A 25828-nucleotide genomic window follows, 5' to 3' on the forward strand; every position below is an offset into this window, starting at 1 on the left:
TTTTTCTCTTTCCCTAGTCTCTGCATAGGTCCGTCCACGATATTTTCAGAATACAATAATGTATCCACATTTTGAAAACTTTTTTTTGTAGCCTCAGTTTTGGTCCAAGCTTCTATACCAGTCGTCGTCAAATTGTTTTGGTCAAGAACCACATAGGACAATGTGAGGTATCGCTGCGGGCCATGGATTTTTAGAGTGTTCAGTTGACCATCAGTCAATTGACAGATGTAATATGAAGTATCAAAAAGCCAATCTATCATAGATAAATCAATTATAATTATTATTTCGATTCATTTATGTGATTTGCTTGATTACTGCGAAATAATTCTCCAAAAATAAATGCTATTTTCAAAAAAACATAAAAAATTCTATATCACCAATGAAAAAATGTGTCAACCTTAATAGACACTAAATTGTTATGTCCTGATTTCAGTATAAGGTTCAGATAAAAATTAAATCAAGTGGTGAATGAAATTTACATCACGATGATTTATCAAAACTTAACATAATGTTAAAAATCAATAAATAAACCCACAAGACGGATCTGATTTAAAAGGAATGATTTACTTCATTTGAATCTACTTGGGTAACTTTTTAATCCGGTCAATTTTCTTCAATTGTCAAATGTCAAAAAAATAAGTTTTTCGCAATTTTTAGCAGAACGGTGAGTTTGATCATAAAAATACCTGTAACGAAAATTGTAGATCATAAAATTATCTACAAAAAACATATGAATACTTTTTTTCCACAAGCCACTGTTTCTGAGATATAATGATTGAAATAGTTGTCGTATTTAATGGTTTCACCAATATATTTCAGCACTAAACTTTTTTTACAACATTGAAATGAACCGAGACTTGTTGTGAATATTTGTAAGAAATTTCTGTTGACTGGTTGGTACTGTCATAAATTCATCAAATGAATTATCAATTGACGATGATGTTGCTAAAGTTCGACGATGTTGTTCTGCAGCTTTGTTATTCCTCGTGCAATCATTATGGCCATTAAATAAATAGTACAGTAAGTCTGAGAACGTTATAACTCTTAGAATGTTTTGAATCGTTATATCTCAGAAATGGTGGCTCGTAGGACAAAAAGTATTAATACGTTTTTTGTAGATAATTTTAAGATCTACAATTTTTGTCGATGGTATTTTCAATATTAATGTCCCGAGTGCATGTCAAATTGTCGATAATTTAATTTTCTCGAGTGCGCGATTGCGCACAAGAGGAAATTATGAGACAATTTGACATGCACGAGAGGGCATTTTGGCAGACTATTTCCTGAGAAAAATTTAATTTAAAATAAACTTAATTCTGTGTTTAAAATTTGTTATTCTTTAAATTATACCGTAGTTGACGATCATCATATTGGCATTGAATTGGTATCTACGGTAACTTATTGACAACAGTTTTGTTCGTGAAAAAATATTTCAAAATGAGTTTACATCCTAGAAGAAAATTTGGCACTAGTGCAAATTATCGATAATTTGCACTAGTGCAGTATTATCGCTGAAATTTGATCGTTGCTAGGTAAACATAAAATATTACAGCTTTTTGGTTGGCTTAAATTTTTCGAAGGAAATAGTCATGATAAATCGTACCGTCTTGTTGATAATCGCGTAAAACTAATTTTTTTGACCTTGAATAAAATTTTTTCCATACACGGAAATAATGGGGGACATTAAAATTTTATTTTCAATTGTATTTTAAACAATTTTACAGCTTGATGGGAATGTATGTGGCTTCACTTTTATTTTTTGGTTTAATTGGACCGATCTATTTACCACAAATTTATTTTATTTGGTTAGTTTGTTCATATGTAATTTTTTGATAAAATTTTCACTACCTTCGAATCAACTTATTGATTTAAAATTTCGTATACGTTCTCGCTTTTGATGACAATACACTTTTCGATAAAAAGGTGTTAAAATATTTAATAATATTGAGTGATTTAATTCACCCCATTTTCATGTGATTTCATGTTAATGTCGAGTTGTTAGGTAGTTCATCATAAATGCAAACAACGCAATGGGAAATATTAAACTTGCATAATTCAGTTTACTAATTATTCAAATTTCATAATTAATTTTATTAATAAACAAATTTTTGTAATATGGTCAGTCGTGGATAAAGTACAGTATTCAACTGGCGGTAATATCCATAACTTATTTGATGAATTACAGCATTCGCTGTTTGACTCTTGCTGCAAACTTTATGTGCATGAGTTATGACCCACATTACCACTCGTTAATTAATATACTATCATTTCTTTTCATTATAATCTCTCTAATTTTGAAATATAATAGATAAGTAGTTTGATTATCTCAAGATTATGGTTCTGATTTGTTCCGCGTTCTTATTTTTAAAAAGTTACGTCGATCTACCCTGTAGCTACAATTCTGACTAACGGGAATATATTTAGACCAAGAAGAAAAAGTTCGAATAGCTACCATCGCCAAGAATAGAAAAATAAAACAAAAATAAATGTTGATCACGACAAAGCACCCAAAGGGCATTTCTTATACTTGGAAATATTTATAGTCCACTTAATTTCCTATTGTTTACTAGAGAAACAACGCTTCAGTGAGCTTTTGGAGAGAGAAACGTTGTTTTCTGAAGGTATGATTTGTTTTCTGCGAACAATAATATTTGTAATAAGAAGTTTACACCAACAATTGTTGTTCGCATCTGCTGTTTCGAATTCTTAATTGTTCGCGACTTGGACTTGGTTTTCATGTGACGTAACTTTTACTTTAACACTTAGCACTTTGTTTATCTCATAAGTTTTTTGTGAATATCCTTGAAGTACATACCGAAAGTATTCAGTATATTTCGTCTTTTTGAACGAGAAATATTATTTCATTTTAGGAATCGGAGCACTTGATGATGTCCTAACCCTAGATAAGTCGTAACTAACTTCACAACAAAGCTCCATCGTTTTCGAACTGTCTCAGTGTTCAATATTTCATTGTTGTTTAGGGATTTAAACGAGTTTTTCGTCGTTCATTTCCGAAGGTAAAGCACTGCATATGTATTAGATAATTTCAGATTTCATATTTGTGATGACTCGAGGTTCCTTGCCATCCAACATTATTATCACCAGGATATTTCGATTGCAGACAGCTTCCAACTTCTCTAGTTTTTATTTAAGTGTCCCTGCTGGAAACTATATCCCAAGAACAGGCAATGTCTTATTAAGGAAGGTCATTTTACCAAACCAATCCATCGTCAAACCTTCGTCGTTAATATTGATTTGCTCCCACAATCCGCTTGGTAGTACTGTCAATGTTTTAGACATTTTCCCAGATTAGCACTGCTTCTTTGACAGGATTAATTTTGGGACTAAATATCAACCAACTTCTTTTGGCGCTCATCGAATCACCTCGTACTGATATTTTGTCAGATTAGTCACCTTATCGGTGTAGTAGCTGCGTTAATTAGGCTTTGTTGATACGATGCGCCAAAGCTGCGTATTTTATCCTTCTTTCTTCTTTCACCACAATCATCAATATCTTCACTTGGTCTCCCAACAACTCCTGTGGATATCCGTTCTGGTAAGCATGTTGAATATATTAATGGGAACAAAGTAATTTCGTTTTTGTAGTAAAATATAAAACAATCAATAGTTTTTAATCAATCATATATTTTCCATTTTGCTCAATGACCTTTTGCAATCTTTCTTTCAGCTTCATGATTCCGCGCTCATAAAATTTCTGGTCCTTATCAGCAATAAACTGAACCAGGTGCGATTGAAGGTCATCGTCAAACTTCCAAATTAATGGTAATCAGATGGCACCAAATCAGATCTGTATGGGGGATGTGGTGTCACTTCCAAGCCAAGCTCCAATAGTTTCCCACGCGTTGCAAAAGATGAGTGAGGCCTCGTATTATCATATTGGAACACTAAACCTTCTCGATTTAGCAATTCTGACCGATTATCTTTGATTGCATCATCCAGTTAAAAATAATTGTAGACAGTAAACATAAGAATTGATCGTTTGGTTCATTTGAAGCACCACAACACCTTTGTAATTCAACCAAACTGACAGCATGAGCTTTTTTGTTGTTTTTCAGATTTCGATGCGGTTTGTGTAGGTTCATCGAGTTGATCGCATCGCTCCATGATCGTTTTCGAACTATGTTACTGTACAGGACCCAATTTTCATCATCAATGTTAATTGATTTCTTTATCATCAACTTCAGTAGGCCGACGAGAACCTCACTCATCTTTAAGGGAAAAATCTCCAGAACGGAATTTTTTGTACCAATTCTGATACGTGTGGTCTGCTAAGTTACGTCATTTTGACCAGTATCACGTGACAAACGACAAAGTATAGCACTAACATAAGTTATTAAAAAAAAAGACACGCTCGGTAACAGCGAAAAGCGAAAGTACTTTTTTGCTAACTTTTTATATTCATTTGCCATCCTCTAGCTGAATATTTTATAAAACCTCGCCCGTTCCTGATTTACCTTATTTTTTTCTTAATATAATGAAAGAAACTCTTCAATTCGTAAATTTCAGGATGATTTGTTAACACGTAAACCTAATGATTAATTACAATATTAAGTAAACTATATAAACTATAAAAAACACATCCGTAAGAAAAATAAAGTAAACGACATGTAATAAAATGACATATTTCTCTCTTGACTCGCACTAGGTATAGGTTTGATATATTTTATACATTCTAGTTTATTTTATGTTTGATTGTGGTTTTGGTAAGGATAGGAGCTTACTAGGAGGTTTATCCCTTGGTGTGGTGCAATTCCATAGCCCGCTCATTTACCGGATTCAACTTTTCGTCAGGCTGCTTCCCGATTGAAGTATTTTAGCACTGACTCATGAAATCTTTAAAATGGAATTTGAAGAACTTAAAAACCATCTCACGGTAATGATGTTACATGTGAAACAGCGTATTGGAATACTAAAATTAATTTAGTAAACTCAACTTCCCGCTGTACCTTTTTGACGCCGCAATAACTCGTTCAAACATTTATGCCTGACTCACCCAGTATTTTATTTTGTGATCTCCTTGGTTGAGTATCACTTTCACCTACATCATTCAATTCCATCTGACTAATTTACCATTAGGAATTGAATTTCCTGCTGAGCACGCGGAATATCGAAAATAAGTTTCGTTCCCGGTCCTTTCGTTGATTCCTTATACTAAAGTTTGTCTATTATTTGTTTTATGTCGTTACGTATTTGGAGCATATTTTCATTGAATATTCGATATCAAAAAGATTTGATTTGAGAATATTATCGACCGATTGATATTTCTCAACATTAACTAGGGTTAAATTGATATCATTTTCAAAGAGAGAAAAATTGTTTGGGAAAAATATAAAACACATTTTAAAAAAATACATGGAGGTCACGACATAGATAACATTAACGAATGGGTATCCCATCGTAAAAATTAAGAGAACCAACATAAAAGTCGAATGACAGCCCATAGATTGGTAAAAATAGCAGGGGATAAATCTCCAGTTGGAGGAGTGGTAGACGATGAAAGAGGTGAAGAAGAAATCTGGAGCCAGGATGAGGAAAGATATCGAAAAAGGAACAGGAGTTAGACGTATTATGTGAGAAAGAAGAAGTACCTAGTGGAGATGGATTTCTTGTGCCATTTTGCGTCGCGCAAACCGGAAAATACTTGTATGGACATAAAAGGAGAGACCATGTAAAGAATAACAATCATTATAGAAAAATTTGTCTTATTGTTTTGTTGTCTGAAACTTTTCAGAAAATCCTCGTATATATCTTATAAATAATATTTTTTTGGTGAATTTCAAGTGGAGTGTAGTTTGTTGATGTTTTTTCTACTTAATTTTTTGTTTTTCATCTCTAATCTAACCTAAACTATCCCTGTGAGTTCAAGTCTTTTATTGAAGACAAACAAATCAAAATTCGGACCAAAATCTACTATTAATTATTGTTTGAATAATGAAAATGTTTCACAGAGTAAAATACGAAATAAGCAGTACACAATCTTCTCCAGAACCAATTAATTTGGATTTGCTACTGCAAACGAGATCATTAATTATAAATGTAAATTTAAATCATTAGTAACTTGTATATTGAACAATTCAGTGAATCCACGATATCTGAAAATCAGATGTTGTTCGTATAAATGTTATAGGGAAGCGGGTACGTTGATAACATATAAATTGGTATATTTAGTAATTTGATAAATGATATTCACGAGGGTTGATGTACATAAATATAGAATACAATGAAAAATCAAATAATTTCTTTGGAATATGTTGTTTTCTGAATATATTCGTTTATGAAACATTTCAGAACATTTTATTATGGAAGTAACAATGCACCTAATCATACAATTAACCGACATTTTATATTTACCCTAATCTTCTGCCCTGGGTATTCTCAATGGTTCACCTAAGAAACTAACGTTTAAGCGCACCACACTTTTCTGGCCAATTTTACAACCATTAGAAATTAAACTAAAGTTTATGATATTTATAACTATGATTTGAACTCTAGTTTAAACAGACGTTCCCCTACAAATTGTCATAAACACAACCCATATTTGTTTCAAAGTTGAATTGTTTGAGAAAGTTTCATGGACAAAGAAGAATCGTATAATTTCTATGAAGCAGTGCTTTTGGCTAACCTTGTGATACGAAGAAACAGTCGAATTAAAAAACAGTGATACGGTAATTTGGAAAATAAAAGGAAAAAATTTGGAGGAGTTGGCTAGAGAAGTTAATGATGAAAATAACAAAAACGGACATGTTTTCAATAAAACTACAAGAAATTCAAAAAATGTGCGACAATTTAGAGATTCGCTCTACCACAAATAACAACATTGATAATTTCTTCATCATCATCGTCGATTTCATCAAATATAGGGTGCAGATCTTGCAACACCCTTAATAATATTGTAATAATGTGAACAATTTGGAAAAGTGAGGTTCGAATCCTCTTTCATGTTTAAACTACCTCCAAGACCGCCGGTAACCCTAAACCGAAGTTTGTCAGTAAACACCATCAATAGTTTAAACCGACGATTAATGTTCAAACTTCACTTGTAAAATTGAGCTGTATTGAGTTTTAACTATCACTATTCAGAAAAGTTTCGTTAGGTTCGTTTGAGCTTGCTTGTCCAATATTTCATTGTTTCCATTGTTGTGGAGTTAATATTCGTAATCTTCTTTCTGTTTTCTCCGACTTTCTTATATGGAGCTCCTTTCCCGGTATGGATCTTTGTTGTAGACATACCACAGAATGTTACCTGAATTCCTCTGTATTCTTTTTTGACACTTTGAAGGTAAACATTGATACAATTTCGTAGTTATGAACGATACCTGCTTGAGTCGTGAGCCAATATAGTATTTTATATTCAAGTTTCAGATCTTTCGTTTCCTTTTTGATAGGTTCCTATCGCTTTAGTTGACTAGCCATTGATTACATCTGAAATATTGTTCATCTTTTTTTAAATAAAGTTGATATAGACAAATTTTGATATGCCATTTGTTAGTCTAGATATCTATTTAGTCGCGACTCCAATTGATTTTCTTATAGCTGGTATTTCAGTGTTATCTGATAATGTAACCATATTAACAACCCAGGAAGGATATCCGAATTATATAATAGGTACAGTGATGGAGCTTAATCACTGTTTGGAGAGACCCCTGCTGTAATCAAGCAGTTTGAGTTTCATTTTAACTCTAAATCTAATTATTTTCTGTTCCCACTTATCACTGTATCGATTGGCATTACCTTAAAGATGTGCCATGTCAGTCCTAAATTGAATATTTTTTTGATATGCTGTCAAGATCACAAAGTTCTTTATTTACTTATATTATATGAAGTTTTTCAATAAAAGTTATGGTATACCTACATCAGGATAAAGTCTACTGATTCAATCAATCTCGTTGCATCCATCCCGGCACTAGTCAATCCTGATGGATTCCCTTTAGAACTTCAACAATACGATAATTGACCTCGAGATCTTTTCAAAGCTTTTGATCGACTTTAGCAGTATATTCACATGGATTGTAATAAAACTCCTGGGAAATTATCACCTTATCTCAATAAAGAACAAGTGTCTGACTTCAAGACGTCTCCAACTAAATATCCACCGGGTTTTCCATACTAATTCCAATGCTTCTTACATCCGACAAAGAAACAGTCAGGCTTCAGTGTCAAATCAACCGAATATTTTTCCTGAAACCGTCAACATTGTTGTTTCTCATCAAATAGTCTTCATCGTAAACTCTACCAATAGAGCTCGAAAAGTGACATCTTCACTATGCATCCAATAATTATCCAAGCAGTTGCCGGTGTTGATCGCTAACTTCGGTCAATAATTAATAGATGACCAACTATTTGTTTATATTTTTATATTTCTTGGCTCTTTTCAGAGTTCTGCCATAAACCGCGTAATCATAGAAAGAAAAGTTGTTATGTTAGTTAAAATTTCCAATATTCGAGGCGTGTAACACATTTGAGCACGTTACAACACAATGAAATGTTTGACTTTGCTAAATATTGTATTTATTGAAACTTTCAAAAGGTAATTGATTGAAATTAGTTATTACATTTTACATGAAAACATCCATTAGCGAGTTTGTATAAACAACTGCATTGGCCAGGTACAAACATTTTCGCTAATTAAAATGATTTGTTGAAAACATTCATTATGTTATAAAAAGTGTTTGTTCAATGGAATAGTAAATGTGAAAGCCATTAAATTTGCTTATTGATTCTGAACTAGAATTTATTCAACGAAAAACATATATAAATATAGAAAAATAGATGCAACTAATTTTTTTTATTTCTATGGTACAAACAATCTGCATAAGTCGATTAGAAGTAAACTGGGTGCAAATGCACAAATTTAGGGGGGAAACTGTGGTAGGGGATGTTTTTACGAATTATATAGTGTTTTAAACAGTGTCGTCATGAGAATATGAGTATTAGTGGAACATTGTCTCAAGAAAAAGTTTATGGGGAAAGTGCAAGTGTAAATTTTGTAATTTGCAACAAATTGACAAGAGAAAAACTGATACATAAAACTCTAACTTGCAAAGATGATAAATGTCATTGTGGAAAGCATAGCAAAGAACTTTTAACAATTTTACTTGCTGCAAACATGACAGTTACACAAAAACTCTCGTATGTACTTGTCGAGGAATCAAACAAACCTCGCTGTTTCTCAAAATGTAAATCGCTGCCATTAAAATTTGAAGCGAATACTAAAGCATTGATGACGTTTCGAATGAACTCATGGATATCGATAAAAAACGACTGAAGATTGATAATTTTACGGTACACAACGCCAACGATTTACCATCAATGAAATCAATAAAACCACATCAAAATTCTAAATATTTCGTTGTCGTTGGCATAAGGTTATTCCTGGGAAATTATGCCAATATTACTATGCAGTTAGCAAACATTCTGGAGGGTTTTTAAGTATTGTTCATTATTCAGAAATTATTCTGAATAACGCCTAAGCTGAATTTGCACTAACAGACAAGCAATACTTGCTGATTCTTCTATATCCATTTGTATGTCAGTTTATTGATAAAATAAAAATGCTTATGATGCTATAGAAACTGGTTGAAACTGACCATAATTTCATGCGCAAAGCATTGAATCAAATTAATAAAAATCCAATAATGAATTCTGTGGATAGAAAAAAATAATTAAGTTACTGAGGTGAAAATACAGTTTTTATGGATAGTTTCTGTCACACTCTACATACTTTTGTCACCTCTCCTAAAGCTTTCGGATCATAAAAATCTCTCGACTTGTCACGTAACCTTCTGCACACAAAGGATACTACATCCGCATTGCTTTCGAATCACATTATAGCAAGTGCATGTTCAATCATATAAATGATGGCGACAAATCGGGAGTATAAGGAGGACGTTATATCGTCTATTCTCTACGTTTCGTAACAGACCCGTCTAACATCCATCTTACGACACTAAATTTTCGGCGCGTTTATTCGAAAATTCCGGTTCACATTTGAACTACCCTCGTACTAATATTGAACTTTATGGTATAAATAACTATTAAGTACAATCACCGATGGTCGTGAACAGTTTGGTGTGAACGATACGATTTCTATCGAAAACCATTACTACACCCTTTGTACCGAAAATTAGTAATTGTTGCAAGAGAAAATACGACAACGGCCATTTTAATGATAAACTATACAAATGATTGACTTCCATCAAGGTTAGCTTATTAAACGTTAAAGAAGGATTAATCTGAAAGGTGAAAGAAAATTGTTGATGTGCTATTAATGCATCAAAAGACTCCTGAAAATTACTTTTTGATAAGGAGTGCAGATGCTTTAATCGGAGTTTGTTAATACGGGAGCATGAATGAGGATGATATATACATGTTGACAGACTGTTAATGAGATATTTATCTATATGAAAAAAATTACGTATGGTAAAACCGGTTAACAATAAAGTAGTTAAATTAAAGTGGTGGAGATCGGTCTAAAATATTTTCATTATATAATTATGAATTTCATCTTAGTTACATTATTTTAGAGTTAAGTAATCCAAAACAACCCTTTTCACAACGGCGCATCATCAATTACTTATTTATTATTATGATCTCTAACCTCGCTAAGTTATCGTTGCTATAAATTGTCTATGTTTACTATTTCTGTCAGTTTTATACATTCAACTTCAACCCCATAAGGGTATCGACTTCAATTATTTATTATTTAATTATTATTAATGTGATGCGATTAATCCGAGTGCGTCTTTTAGGTACACATAATTCTATAAACTACAGGTATAGAAATGCTTCTAGTGCTGTTTGTGTAGTACTCTGGTAAGCCCCAGTTCTGCAATTCTTCCATTTTTCGTGATACTCTTTTAGTTTGCTTTCTATCTTATGTGGAAAATGATTTGACATTTTTTTTTGAACTGAAAAGCAACCAACGATTGCACCTATTCAATTCACGCTAATTTCATATAAAACCTCCATGATATTGAAGTTAAACAAAAATAAATATTCTCTGCTGTCAATCCAACTGACATGCTATCAATTTCGTTTTAATAGTTTATAAGAGCCATTTACATATTTTTTAAGAGAACTTTTGCTAAAAATCGAAAACAAGTCGATCATTTCTTTACCATATAATACTAAATCATCATTTCTTTGTTGGCATTGTCATCACTGTTGCTTAGCAGCAAATAATGAGAAAATTCTAATAAGTAATCGACTATGAGGTGAGTTGAGAAGTTCGTAGATTGATACATAGATGACACTGCTAGTATTAAATCCATATAATTTTCAGTTAATCGTAGCATTGTATATTCCTTATACAATGATCGTAGACATGTGTATAAATTTAACCGCTGTGGTACTATTAGATTTTGAGTGAGCATTTTGGTTTAAGTAACTTTTATTGGCTTAAAAAATGGTGAAAACGAATTTCTTGTGTTAATAAAGCATCGCTTTTTTGACAAAAAATTTTATCGAAGCGAAAACTTGACGCAAACATCATTTGGACTTTATCCCAGGAAACGGGCTCCAAAGCTCAATATTTCAAGATTCACATCATATAATATTAATTAACTCCCTTAAAACAACGCCATTCTAAGAAGAAGAAAGTGCTACTTCATCAATACAATGCAAAATGTCACAGATCAATGAAAACTAAAGCAAAATTGGGATTCGAGCTGCTTTCGCTTCCAATAAATTTTCCAGATCTTGTCCCCAGTTACTTTTTTCTGTTCTCATAGTTTAAGAAGATGCTGGCAGGATAGAATTTTCACGCCGATCAACAGATAGTCATCGGAACGGAAGCTTATTTTGGGGTAAAGACAAATCCTACTCTAAAAATGTAATCGAAAAATGGTATGTTAGCCGTTAGGCAGGTGTATCGATCAGTAAAGTGGAAAAATTATTTTTTTGATAATAACCTACCAAATTTTCTGTTATATGTACAGCAGATAAGCAATCACCAGCAATCTAGCGCTAAGCTTGCCACTAATATAAGAAAAGCTGCAGGGAAATGACACTCTACTGAAAGCAACGCTACATCCCGATTCATTAATTGCCCTGTTGAATATCTTCTTCTTTCTAAGAATAGAAAGACTGTTGGAACGAGACCATGGATGTTCTCAAGGATTGGAAAATTCTCTTTCAATAGGTCCTCCTTTCGTATGTTAATAAGACTTCGACTTATATCTTTGATCATAGGCTTTTATATCCTGTATCAAAACCAATAATACCAAAATTAATAAATTGAAACTTAAATAAAATTAAATAAAAAAGCATTCCACTATTAGATCAATATATTCAGAAGAATTCTATAACACATTGATAAAAATTTTCTTGACGAAATTGACTTCCTTTCTCAATTCCTCACGGACAACTTTGGAATATTCTATACACTTCAAACGATTAAAATGCCGGATATTGGGTGATAAGGGGATCGCTAAAAAAGACCCGAAAAACCTGAAAAAAGGAAAACAGGGTTATTGATGTAGGAAAAGGGAATGTGAGAATTGATATCTTGTCAATTCCTTTGTTGGTAAAAGGATTCTCTTTGAGTAGGGTAATGAGATGTATACGAAGTTTGAATGTTGAAATCGTTCGGTGCTGGAGATGTGTACGCTTCGGGCACTTCTTTTCCAAATTTTTATAGCGTACATCAATGGACAAGAGAATTGAATATATATTGACAATGACTTCTGGTATCGTTCGAGAAAGTCGGATAAAAGTATTTCTTTTACGTGTAGAAATAAATAACTATATAATTTGCCATGTAAAAAAATATTATATTTTCAATTTTCTTACTGAATTAAATTTGTTAAATAGGTAATTATGGAAACTGTTTTTTTTTTCAGGACAATTTCGATCTCCACGTATCACTGAACACCCCTCGGACATAATTGTGGCTAAAAATGAGCCAGTGACCTTAAATTGCAAAGCCGAAGGTCGACCGGAACCGACCATAGAATGGTACAAAGATGGCGAGCTCGTTAGAACATCCCCTACTGATAATAAATCGCACAGAGTGCTCTTGCCGGCGGGATCGTTATTTTTTCTCAGGACGATGAACAGTAAAAAAGAACAGGACGCCGGAGTCTATTGGTGTGTTGCTAGAAATGTAGCCGGGGTTGCTAACAGCAGAAATGCAACGTTGCAAGTAGCTGGTGAGTATCATTTTTTCAATTAATTTAGACAAAATTACCGTTTGTAGTGGTTTTAAAAACAATTAAAAGATAGAGAAGAATACGGTGAAAATTAGACTAATCAAAATAAATGAATTGTTGAAAACAGTAGCTTAAATTTTTTATCCCTAGAGAATAGCCACGTGTTCCTTGTTTAAACTGAACTTGCAGTTATAACTACGACTGTCGGTTTTTACTATGGGTTCGTTTGATTTTATTATCGTTCCCTTTTGTTGGTTGCCGAAGAAGCGTTAATTATGAAATTTATTCCATTATTTGAATTAGGATTTCCAGGAAAATCATTTGTTTGATTGGAGGAAAGGGAGCACTCCATTATTGATACGAAGAAAATGCCACTTGAATAATTTTAAAGCATGGCTGAGGGTTACATAGATGGTTCCCAAAACAATGAGATATTAGAAGTGATGCGTGAAGTTCTATAAAATAATAACCTCTATAACATATGCAACAATAAAACATAAACTATAAACTTATGCAGCAAAAGCAAAATAATCACCAAATAGTTAAGTTGGGTATGTAACCCCTTGAAGTTGGAGTAATAAATTGTCAAAATTAAAAGTAGAAATGAGGAAACTTTTGAGGATCCTTCGGTAACTGGCAGTTGGACATCATCAAACTTACAAAGTACAATTGAGAGACAAGGAATTCGAAAACATTGAACTTTCAATCATTCTGCAACATCTTTACCACTACTAATCAAGCAGATGCATTACAAACGAAATGATGGCTGAAAATGAGCTAATATCAACTGGTAACATATCAGACACTTTCCAGATAGCGTACCAATAAATACTTGTGGAACTATCTCCGATCCATTCCATTTACATCAAGAGGGACGTGGTCGGAGAAATAATAAATGTGAATAAACTCAAATTTTTCAAAGAAACTCCCGTGGTCGAGAATTGCTCTAGCACCCAGAATACTCATTAAAATTTTCAGTGTATTGAAAATCTCACTGTCCAACATAAAACTATGCATAAAAATTTAGAAAAATGTACAAATTTCTTAGTTTGAAAAATTCGTAAAATTAATTTTATTATAAAAAACATAATTACGTCCCATGTATTCAGTTTGCTAGTCTCTATGAACAGCCTAGCTCCGCAGAAGGCGACTAGACACTTGAAAACTGCTCACCATGCTGACCCAATAGAGAGTTTCCTTAACACTTTGATACAAAACGTCTTGCCTGGGTTCGTGTGAATAAATAATAGGAGGTGGTGTCATGAAACCGTGTGGAAGCTATAGAGATGTACGTATACTGGTTTTTCTTACAACGTACTACCAGGTATATAGGAGAGGATTAAGTTAATTGCATGTTGTTAGAACCTTAAGAAAGTTAGATCCCTTTAGAGGCTTTCAAAGCGAGGGAAAGTAGCGATCCACACTCTCAATCATTCGTTTTCATCCTCACGTTCTTTGACGCCGTAGAAACCGACACGTCGCTCGGTAGAGAGACGAGGCGAAGGAAGGTAACAGTGCACAAGTGCACCGTCCACACTCTTGCATTCTCATTCCCTCGTGCAGCCTCTTGGAGACTGGATCGAGTTTTACAGTTACTTTCATATAAAATCGAAGTAATTACAATTAAATGTTTTTCATAGCATTGTAGTAGCTACGAAAAGTTATATCTTCAATTTTCAATCAATGCAAACCGTTTTTCTCACATGAATTACAAACTGAATAGACACAACATCAATAACAAAATAGATGAAATGGTTAAATTAGCGAATTGATCAGTACTATTCAGGTGGCATAATTTTTAGACTAATTACGAGTATATATCAAAAAATTAATCAACTTATTGATATTTTTTTTATAAATTTATTGTCTTGGGTGTCTTTTAGATATTTGGTTAAGTCGTTAGTTAGTTTTTCATTTAAAAAGTTTAACATATTGGTGGGTTTTCTCGGTTAAATAGGTATGAGTGTGTCACTTCAGTATGCCTTAAATTTATTTGATCCGTACGAATTTGAAAACTGGTTTCCCATTGTTGGACGGATGGTTTTATATATTTTAATATCGACTGAAATCTGTTCCACTCACTTTCCACTGTCACTGACCTTTTGTTTTGATTGTCCCTTTATAGTCGATTACTATTACTTCCCGTACAATTATTTCTTCGTTGTTATTTGCTGCTTCTTTGGCACATTCGTCTGCTTTTTTGTTTCCTGGGATGCCAGTGTGTGAAGGTACCCAAATCATCGATACGTTTGCCTTGGATTGGTTGGATAAGGTTTAATTTGAATTGGATTTTAATAAGGATACCTATTGGGTGTTTGTTGTTGTTGAATGGGTTAGTATTGAGATGTAATTATGGCTGTTTTGATGTTTTATATCGATTATTAGGGCCTGTAATATAGGATAGAGTTCTCCAGTGTTAATGTTATTATGTGAATATAGTTTAAATGTAAGAATTTCGTTTTCTAGTACTACTGTAGGTTCTAGGCCATTAATTGTTTTGGATGTGTCGGTGTATAGAAATTGATATTCTTTTAAACATACTTCCGTAAGAGTAAGGAACAATTAGACAACGGTTCGTTTCTTCTCTTTTAACCTTTTCACTGCGATGGCTACCTATAGTCGGGCCAATAAATTTTCCCGGCTTTGCTCCATTTTAGTAGGTCTAGACGAATTTTCCGTGATTGCCCACCACCCCTGAAGCTGGGCTTTAACTGCTGCAACCGTCTAAAATAGGCCCAGACACGGATTTTAATGAATTTCAGATATTATCGATAAAATGATATTTGTAGTGAAAAGTTATATGTTGACGTTGATGGTGGGAATAAGAATTAACTTATCAATATGATTAAACTCAAAAACAATTTTCCAGAATTAGTTTTGCTTAGTAATAAATAAGCACTTAAATCAAGTTATGAATCTCTTTAATAATATAGAATAAACAGAATATATTAGTATCTCTTTACGTTAAAATGAACAAATTATATCGGATGTTATCTTTGCTAACTCAGCAATTAAAAAAAATATTCATGAAATATTATTAGAGTACATTAAGCTAAACAAATTACATCTAATGCTGATTTTGTTAATTTTCGTGGAAAAACTTTCAAAAATTATTCATGACTAATTCTTTAATATTTTTTATAAAAATTAACCAAACCAAAATTAGATAACTCAGTTTGACTTTAGTCTTAGTTTCGTCGTATTGTTAATTGTGGGTACTTTCAAATTTCTTGTAAAATTCGTAGTTAAATCTTTAGAAAAAAGAGTTCTCAAGAAACGATTCATATTTAGCATAAAAAAGATTGAGTCAACTAATATTAACGAATTAATAAACTCACACTTGTGACATTAACCCAAACACGTTTTTCAACAGATGAATTTTTCTACATTTGCCATCCGAATATTGAATTCGGCTTCGCAAAATATGGACGGAACACGTATTAATGCCCGTTAACAATTTATCGATATTAAATTAATAGTTCGAAGCTCAGAAGTATATATGCCTGATCTTGGTGCTTCTATTGATAGCAGGTAATCGATGGCGTGCCTTGCATTTATCACTATCTGTCACAATATGATCGAGGAGTTTGCCGACATAAACCGTGTTTACCGGCTATTGTTAGACTGTTATATTGATGGATGGTTACGAGGAATTTCAAAAAGTAAAATCAGATTTAAAAGAAGACTCTCCACGAATCTCGAGCTATTGACTACGGAAAATTAATGGTCTTGCGAATTAATGGTTATAAAATTTATAATCAATTCTGTTTATATATAGATACAGTATTAATCATAAAACAGTTTCTTCTTATTATTAATAAAAATATATAAAAACCAAGAGCATAATGTAAATAAACCGATAATTTTTTATTGTGAATCCGTACATTCAGGTGCTAGACCAGATCTCTAATTTTACCGGCCAAAATTGAATTCTAAAATACAGAGTTTTATGTATGGAACGCTTCACTTATCTCGGAAACGGCTTGTACGATGTTTAGATATTTTTATTCACAAAGGTCTTGTAGGTATTTACATTGTTGTTCGATGTTTCCTTTTTCATCTAATGTTCCCTATATCTAAATACCATAATTTCGGAGTTATAGCTACATTTTTGTTATCTCCGCCGTAGTTAAAATAATACAATTAGGTGGTTATGACTGCTACAATTACAAATTTGATGTTTCAATAAATTGTTATTGATGAAGTTTATTGAAAATCACAATGGATCGGTCAGTAAGAAATGTGTAATATCTATAATAATGTATATCCTAACTGAAATTACACAACAAGATCTACTGTCAGTGAAAATAGTAAAAAAGTTCAAAGAAACTGGTACAATAAAAGATTTATTCATATCAGAACGCAGAAAAACTGCATCAACTAAAAACAAATCTTTAGATATTTGTGTCGTGTTAGAAGACGATTCATACTTGAGTACTTGACAAATCCAGGGAACTTGATATTTTGCAAACATTCATAATGAAAATTTTATGTAATTATGATGGAAGTCTTAATTGAATCCTAATTAATTGCTACAGTGTGCAATTTTTTGTTAACTTTAGTAAAAGAATATCTTTGCTAACTCGGCAATTAAAAAAAATATTCATGAAATATTACATTAAACTAAACAAATTACATCTAATGCCGATTTTGCTAATTCTCGTGGAAAAACTTTAGATACACACAACTTTCAAAAATCATTCATGACCGATTCTTCAATATTTTTTATATAAATTAACCAAACCAAAATTTGGTTGGTTAATTTATTCGTAGTTGTTCGTTGGTCGTATTGTTAATTGTGGGTACTTTCAAATTTCTTGTAAAATTCCTAGTTAAATCTTTATAAAAAAGTGAGTTCTCAAGAAACGATTCATATTTAGCATAAAAAAGATTGAGTCAACTAATATCAACGAATTCATAAACTCACACTTGTGGCATTAACCCAAACACGTTTTTCAACAGAAAAAAGTTCAAAGAAACTGGTACAATAAAAGATTTTTTCATATCAGAACGCAGAAAAACTGCATCAACTGAAAACAAATCTTTAGATGTTTGTGTCGTGTTAGAAGACGATTCATACTTGAGTACTTGACAAATCCAGGGAACTTGATATTTTGCAAACATTCATAACGAAAATTTTATGTCATTATGATGGAAATCTTAATTTAATCCTAATTAATTGCTACAGTGTGCAATTTTTTGTTAACTTTAGTAAAAGAATAGTGGAGCAATGCAAATTAAATGATTTTGAAAATTCTTTGTCATTATTATGTCCTGCAGAGAAAACTCGGAAGCATTTCATTTTTCTCCCGTAACGTCTAAAAAAATTCATTTTTTCGCAGCAATTAATTAGCATTAGTCTATTATACAGGCCACGCGAGTTTATAAGTTTTCATCTTTTCTGCGGCATTTGCAAGAATAGGGAAGTTTTTGCTTACACAAAATGTCTTCCTATCATTGAAAAACGGAGCATTTAATCATCATTATATTATGAAAACATTCTACTCCAATTATTTATCGATTTTGCACATTTAACGTACATTGCTTTGCTGAAGTTAGCAAAACAACCAATTTCTCAAAAACTTTTACCTCCGAAAATTTAGTAATATAGCACTTGATTAGCATTTAATCAATACTTAATTTTCCGCTTATGGTTTTTTTCTATCTGCTCACATTTCTCTCCTAAACTTAGTGATATCAAGCGGCTAAGACTTTTCTTTTGTTACCTGTTTGTACGTATTCACAATAAACAAAATATCAATTTATTTACATGATGTTCATTATTTATGTAGATGGAAACAATTAAATGGTAGTCTTTATTTATTTTATCGTGCTCTTAGTCTTTATATATTTTTTAAATTTCTTTAATAATTTTAATCAGGAGCTGATTTATAATCAATTCAAGTACAGAACTTGATTAATATTCAGTTCTATATGATGTCATAGATATTTAGAACTGCTTGAAGCAAATTTGGAGCCAGTTTAGATTAAGTTGCAACATGTTTGTGGCAGATGTAGGATCACTGTGGAATGATATTATAGCAGTGTCATCAGCGAGTGTTACCCCTGTTGTTTCTTTAGTTTCTGGTAAATCAGTTGTAAAGATTAAATACAGAACTTAATTCAGTACACATCTTTGGTAAATGTTTACACAAATTTCTACTCAAAACAAATTATTCTGATTACTAATTATATTATACACATTTTTTATAATAAACAACTGAACAAAACCAGATTTTATGCGGTTAGTTCGTACTTGTTGAAAGTGTTTATTATTCTTTAGATATATGTTTTTTTTTCAATATTCTGGTCGTTTATGTATAGACAATGCGTAGGGGCAATTAAAACTAATATTTTATTTTCAATACTCTACCAGCATTCATAATCAAGTGTTGAAAAATCAATGATATTCATAATGTAAATAGAAACTGGCGTCAAAATAGTTAAACGTCAAAAAAGCCGTTAGTGTGCATATAATTTTATTAACTATAGTTAATAATTATTGTTTAAGGTTTTAAATTTACCCATGTCCAATTTCCTCAACGCCATTAAATTATTATAGTTTTGAAAGAAATTCATTCCCCTCAGGAATCTATAATTATCTTTTAGGTTTGTAAATTGAAAAAAAAATTGACAAATTTATTGGTTTTTATGAACAATCGAAGGAGTTTTTAATTGTGGGAAAGATATTTACTTAGCGAACTTCGAGAAAAAAGTATTAGAAAGTATTTTTAAATCTTTTCATTGAGAGATGAGTGTGGATACATTTTTAGAAATTCTGTTGATGATTCTGTATTATTAATAAGAATAACTTTGGTCATACGACGAAATAAATTGCTATTCAAGTGATTAATCTCCTATTCAAACTAAAACATCAGGCATTTACATATTCGATATATATTCAATATAATGCAATGCTGTGATTATTGTAAACTTAATTATTTTATTTTAGTGTACAGCTTAAACTGGTAGCAATTTTGCCAGGAAAACAAGAAAACTATACATTTACTGTTATTATTTTCAATAAGAAATATTTTTGCGTATTTATTGGAAAACAAAGGTATTTAAGTAATAATAGTGTTTTATTTAATTAATGTTGCCAGAGCGAGTATTGTTTATAAAATAGTATATTACGAACAAAAACTATATTCATACAAATCAAAATTATGTCGCGTGCTTGCAGATTCGCTTACAAAAACGAACAATTAAGCAAAGTGAGGAAAATAATGTAATGGTAGGTAAACTAAGTCTGTTTGTTGCTTGGAAAATTATAAAAGTGTGTTAGTTTTAATGCATAATACACCACAAAAAGGCGCCCAAGTTATTTCTTTAATCGAAAATGGACTTGGTCAACGAGACAATTGGATATTACCCGCGCAGCGGTTCGAAGATTTTGCCAGCGTCATGAGGAGACTGAATTCTTTCATAAACGACTTTCAACAGGTAGAACGCTATTAACAACCGCTTCTGATGGCTGCTTTATCGTGTAAACAACATTAAGAAATCGTCACCTTAATTCCGTTCAAGCGTAACGACAGCTTCGTGAGGTGTACAGTAAGACTGCAGGAAAACAACACCTGCGATTGATCCAAAACTTTTACCAGCTCCTCGGCAATCACGCTTGCGTTTTGCACACATCATCTCATTGCACTTTTGACCAATTAGGACGTGTTCTGTTCAAAAATGAGACCAGAATATGCCTCCATGGTAGCAAACTAGAAAAGTGTACCGAAGATCAAGAGAACGATTTACATATTTCTGCTTTGAAGAGAGAAGAGCTCCTGCACGAATTGGTGTGCAAATTCTATAGGAACACGCACAGACTCGTGTGCATTTGTAGGGGTGTTCATGGTAGAAGAGGTTTAACGGCTGATAGATATATCAAGGAGATTTTAGAAATTCAGACCTTTATGCATGACACTCCAAGGTCGCATACCGCAAGAATCGTGCAAAATTACATTGCAGAAATCGGTTTTCGGGTTATGGAGTGGTAAGCATATAGTCCTGACCTAAATCCTATATAAAATTTATGGTATGAGCTAAAAAGAAGAATTCGAGCTGGACTTCCTACTCCTAACTCGATCCCAGTTTATTGTTGAAGTAGAAGAAAAATGGCTTAACATCCTACAAGGAACAATTGCTAACTTGATTAGTTAGATCTACGCCTAATCGTATGAGAAATGTTATTAAGGCAAAAAGAGGTTATACCCATTATAAAGAAATTAAGCGTTCAGCTTTAAATTGATAGTAACCTTATTTATGTTAATAATAAAAAATCTAAATTTGCTTAATGCATTACTATCTTAAACATAGTCGAAATAGATTTTCATAAATTTATACTCACATTAAAACCTATTACATTGCGTTTCTAACGGCATCTTATTTCGATCTAACGAATTATTTAAAAAAATCAATAGTTAATGTCCAAAATTCACAGTGGACTGATTTCTAAGCACGCAAGTATATGTGTGAAGACTATTTTTTATGATGTGTACTATTTTTCTATGATCCCTAATCATTATGAGCCTTATTGAGGCAAATAAAAATTAATTATTATTCTAAAAATTGCTCTTCTCATATTTTGTTTACTTACACCATAGATTTCGAACGAAATTTTGGTGTTTCGATAGTTGTAAAACGCATTTCTTCCAAAAACAGATTTACAACTTTGAAAAAAGTTTTGGAGAAAAAATTATTGTAATAAACTTTCTGGATACCTTTTATGCAGATAACAAAAATGATTTAGTCAAGATGTTTTCCAGACAAATTGGTATTTGTTAATATTACGAAAGAAGAAGAAGAACAAACACAAAACGTGATAGAAGGTTTCCCAATAAAATTTATTTTATATCCAATGTGTCCGTTTTGTCTAGGCTCCTGCTGATATTTCCATTTCAGTGAGGATTTTCTTCTCTTATATCCTATTTCATTCAAATGGTCTATCCACTTTATTCTCGATCTACCTTTTCTACTCTCCTGCTTCATATAATTTTTTTTATAATTCTTATTTCAATATGAGGATATGTCCATACCATTTTAACTATTTTCTGCGTAATTTTCTCATTATTGTCAGTAATTCTATTACATTGACCTCATATAATAAATAAAGCTCAATACAACTTAACACATGCTGCTTCGATTGGTCTCAATATCTCAAATTGAGCGATGTTATGAAATTTTTGACTATAGAAGGATTAACACCAACACAAATCCAAAACAGTGTCAATTATATATTGATAATTCGCTGTGTGCTCGTCCCAATTATTATTGGTAATGATAAAACTTTTAAATTTGGTATTATTGTATAGACTAAATTGATATGTACAAAATAGAATAGAGGCCGATTAAGATGTCCATCATTATCAATAATTGAAATGGTCGTTAGAATGAGAATCATTAGGTGATGACCCACGTGCGGAAGGTCTGGCGACAGTGACCACTCCAGAAAACATTTAGTAGACGAAATTGTTAGTAGCACCGAAAAATGGAAAAAATTGCACCAGAGAGCGGTATTTTCAAAACAAGCGTACTAAGGATTCTAAATAAGCTTTTAAATAAATATAACAAAATGTATGGTGTATGGAGTGTGCCTCTAATTCTAAGCACACTGTAAATGCAGCGTCGAGTGGAATGTTATGAGCAATTTTTAGAACTTTAAGCGAGGGCCACAAAAGGTTAATCCAATCAATTCTAATGGGTGATGAAAAGAGATTCCATGGAATGCTGTCGGTAAAGAAAGGCCGTGCCAAAAAAGCAAAGATCACTTTTGAATGAATTGAAAGAATCTAATCAATAGTAAACGCAGCCTATTATACTCTGAAATACTAAGGCTTGTTTACTAGTGTCAAGACAGTGCTCCAGATCATACTGCTTCACTTTCTAGCGCTACGGTACACGAATGTGACTTCACAAAGAATGATCACCCAACACATAGCCCTGATCTGGCCCCGTGCAACTACTTCTTGTTCGAAAAGGTTTAAAGGGGTAATATATTTAACAGCGACGGTGAAATTGAACAGGTGTACGAACATTTTGACTTTAAATATGCATCAAATGTTTATCATGGCATCAAAGCATTAGACAGACTTTCTGAAAAGTATGTGGAAACTAAGGAAGAAAATATCGAAAAATAATTACAGTTTTAATGTCGATAATTGATAGTATTCGAACTATCAGTACATAAAAAACGAGTGATATCTGAATTTTGATTAAACCTCACTGGTCACTTCGTAACGTTGTAATACATTGAGTTCGCCGTTTCAATTTCAGTTATAATTTCCGCGGGGTGATAGAACATTTAGAATGAATGTGCTGAACAGAATTTAACCCATGCAAAATTAATGAAGGTATTTGTCATCCCTTCGAGGGCTTATCTTATTAGCGAACAATTCATTATTCTCATTAATCATCCCAGTTTTGCAATACCCTATTATAAATTGTCCGGGAAAATCGAGCGCCACGAGAACAATCGATAGGCACTAACAGGTATTGTCTGCATAATGAAATTTGGAAATGGAGGCGAATTTGTAATACTGCAGAAGAAAGTTACAGTTCATTTTGTAGGCCAGTAATCAAATCTTATGTTTGTAATCTGTATGCTCTCTTGGGAAATTGAAAACTATCATTTCAATGACATGGTAAGGTTGTCATATAATATTCTCACGAATATTCTATTGATATAACACTACATGCCAGGATCGCCTTCGGAGGGGTGACAATATGTTGATAATTCGCTGGGTATTCGTCCCAATTATTATTGGTAATGATATTTGATATTATTGTGTAGACTAAATTGATATGTAGAACAGAATGTAACAGTATTGAAAATTCTGAAGGTTTAATCCCATTTATAAAAGTAGCTTCATATTTGGATGTGTTGTCAAATTCGTTATTGCAAATAAAACCCCCGGTAGTTATCTCTTTGTTATTCATCAAAAAGTTTGCCCTTTCCTAAACATCCATATAAAAAAAAATGTCTTTATCCAATGCACATAGCACTTCTCGGAAATATCAACATTACACCACTTTTTTAAATGTTTTCGTAAAAATCAATTACAGTTTTTTGAAAGGATTTCTATCAACAACTTTGAACTTGCTTGGGCTATCTTCATAGATATGGAATTTTTCAATTATATTCAACTTTCGATGGATTGTAAAGAAAAGTCGGTGATTATACAGAGGATATTTTATCACCAAAAGTAAGGTACAATACAGATCAAACCACTATATAATCACCTTGTACAATTAAAGGATTTATCATATCTGCCAACAAGCTTTGCAACTCCCACACATAAAATGTAGACGCTAATAATTGGTGTGAAGTGAATTGTGACGGTTTTTTGATCTCAACGTCAGTTTGAAAGCGCCGCCCTCCAATACACTGCTACACTTAAGGAAAAATATGGAAATGCCTCGATGATAGGCGGGACTGTATGGTGGGTATTCGAAAGGTACCATTAAGGGTTGATTGAGCACTGTGGGGACATAAGCGTCGCTAAGTTTCACAATATGAACATGCTTTATTTGTTTTCCAGACTTCATACACTCCAAAAGCAACACACCAGCTTCAGTTCATGGTAAAGATGGGAATTACTCGGTGCTAGGCGGGACTGTATGGTGGATTATCCCATTAGGGGTTAATTGAGCGCTGTGGGGACATAAGCGCTGCGAAGTTTCATAATATGAATTAGCATTAATTGTTTTCCAGACTTCATACACTCCACAAGCAAAATACCTTTTTGTTTTCAATATTTATGAATAGGCTGTTGAAGATTGGTTTAACATGTTGAGACCTGGTGTAGTCCATAGGCCCGTAACTGAACTCTCCCTACAACCCAGAACGATTCTGTGGACCGCACGACATATTTTATTCCAAATCTCCTTCACGGCCCAAGGGACCGTATTTAAATATATTTCACAGTAATTTGGACCGTCCTGTGTGCTTGGAACATAGCCCTATACTTGGTTCATTTTATTTTGTATTAGTTTTCATATATTTTTTTTGTTTTCTTCGACATAATTCAAATAATATTTGATCACATTTTGTAACTTGTGGTAGGCTTCACATCATCTGTACTTATTTTTGTTAATTTTGTTTTTAAGATTATGAAAAACATGATGGAAATCATATTACAATATAAATATAACATTAAAAAATTGTTGTTGCAATCTGTATTATTTATTTATCTGTATTATATTTTCGCAAAACAATGATTACAATAATAATGCAATAAGTAATCATTTTTTCTACTTTGAATTTTACAATAAATTTTTTTCACCGTACCCTACACCATCTCTTCTCATCACACCATTGCTGTACCAAATAACAGCTCAATAGCAATTTTCCTACACCACATCAACGTCCTTCTCAAAAAAGTGTTGTAACTTGCCATTAGGTCAGATAGATGTATAGGAGATTTGCCTAGTCGACCACGGTTTGAAGTTTTATAACCACTCTTGATAGTCAGTCAATGCTTACTGTCTTATCAGCATGTTTTGTAGAAAGCATCAACATCTCGCACTCTGGACCCTGGGGAAAGTTTTAGCGGTAAACTATACTTCGTGTCCAAAGCGGGCCTATGAACCGTACACAAAAAAATGGAGTGTGCAAACACAAAAAAATTTTTTGGGCCTAGAGAAAAGTTTATAAATTCTGGTTG

At 32.5% G+C, this 25828-nt stretch overlaps 1 protein-coding gene across 2 annotated transcripts in view; it reads left to right on the forward strand.

The window, feature by feature from the left end:
• Positions 1 to 25828, forward strand: part of LOC130902755 (roundabout homolog 2-like) — a 527473-nt gene that overhangs the window by 417832 nt on the left and 83813 nt on the right. For both annotated transcript variants that reach the window (XM_057815028.1, XM_057815029.1), the window contains exon 2: positions 12861 to 13169. In XM_057815028.1, the coding sequence (XP_057671011.1) occupies positions 12861 to 13169 (309 nt within the window). The remainder of the gene's footprint in view (positions 1 to 12860; positions 13170 to 25828) is intronic.

The sequence above is a fragment of the Diorhabda carinulata genome, chromosome X (genome assembly GCF_026250575.1).
Source record: "Diorhabda carinulata isolate Delta chromosome X, icDioCari1.1, whole genome shotgun sequence".
Lineage (NCBI taxonomy): Eukaryota > Metazoa > Arthropoda > Insecta > Coleoptera > Chrysomelidae > Diorhabda > Diorhabda carinulata.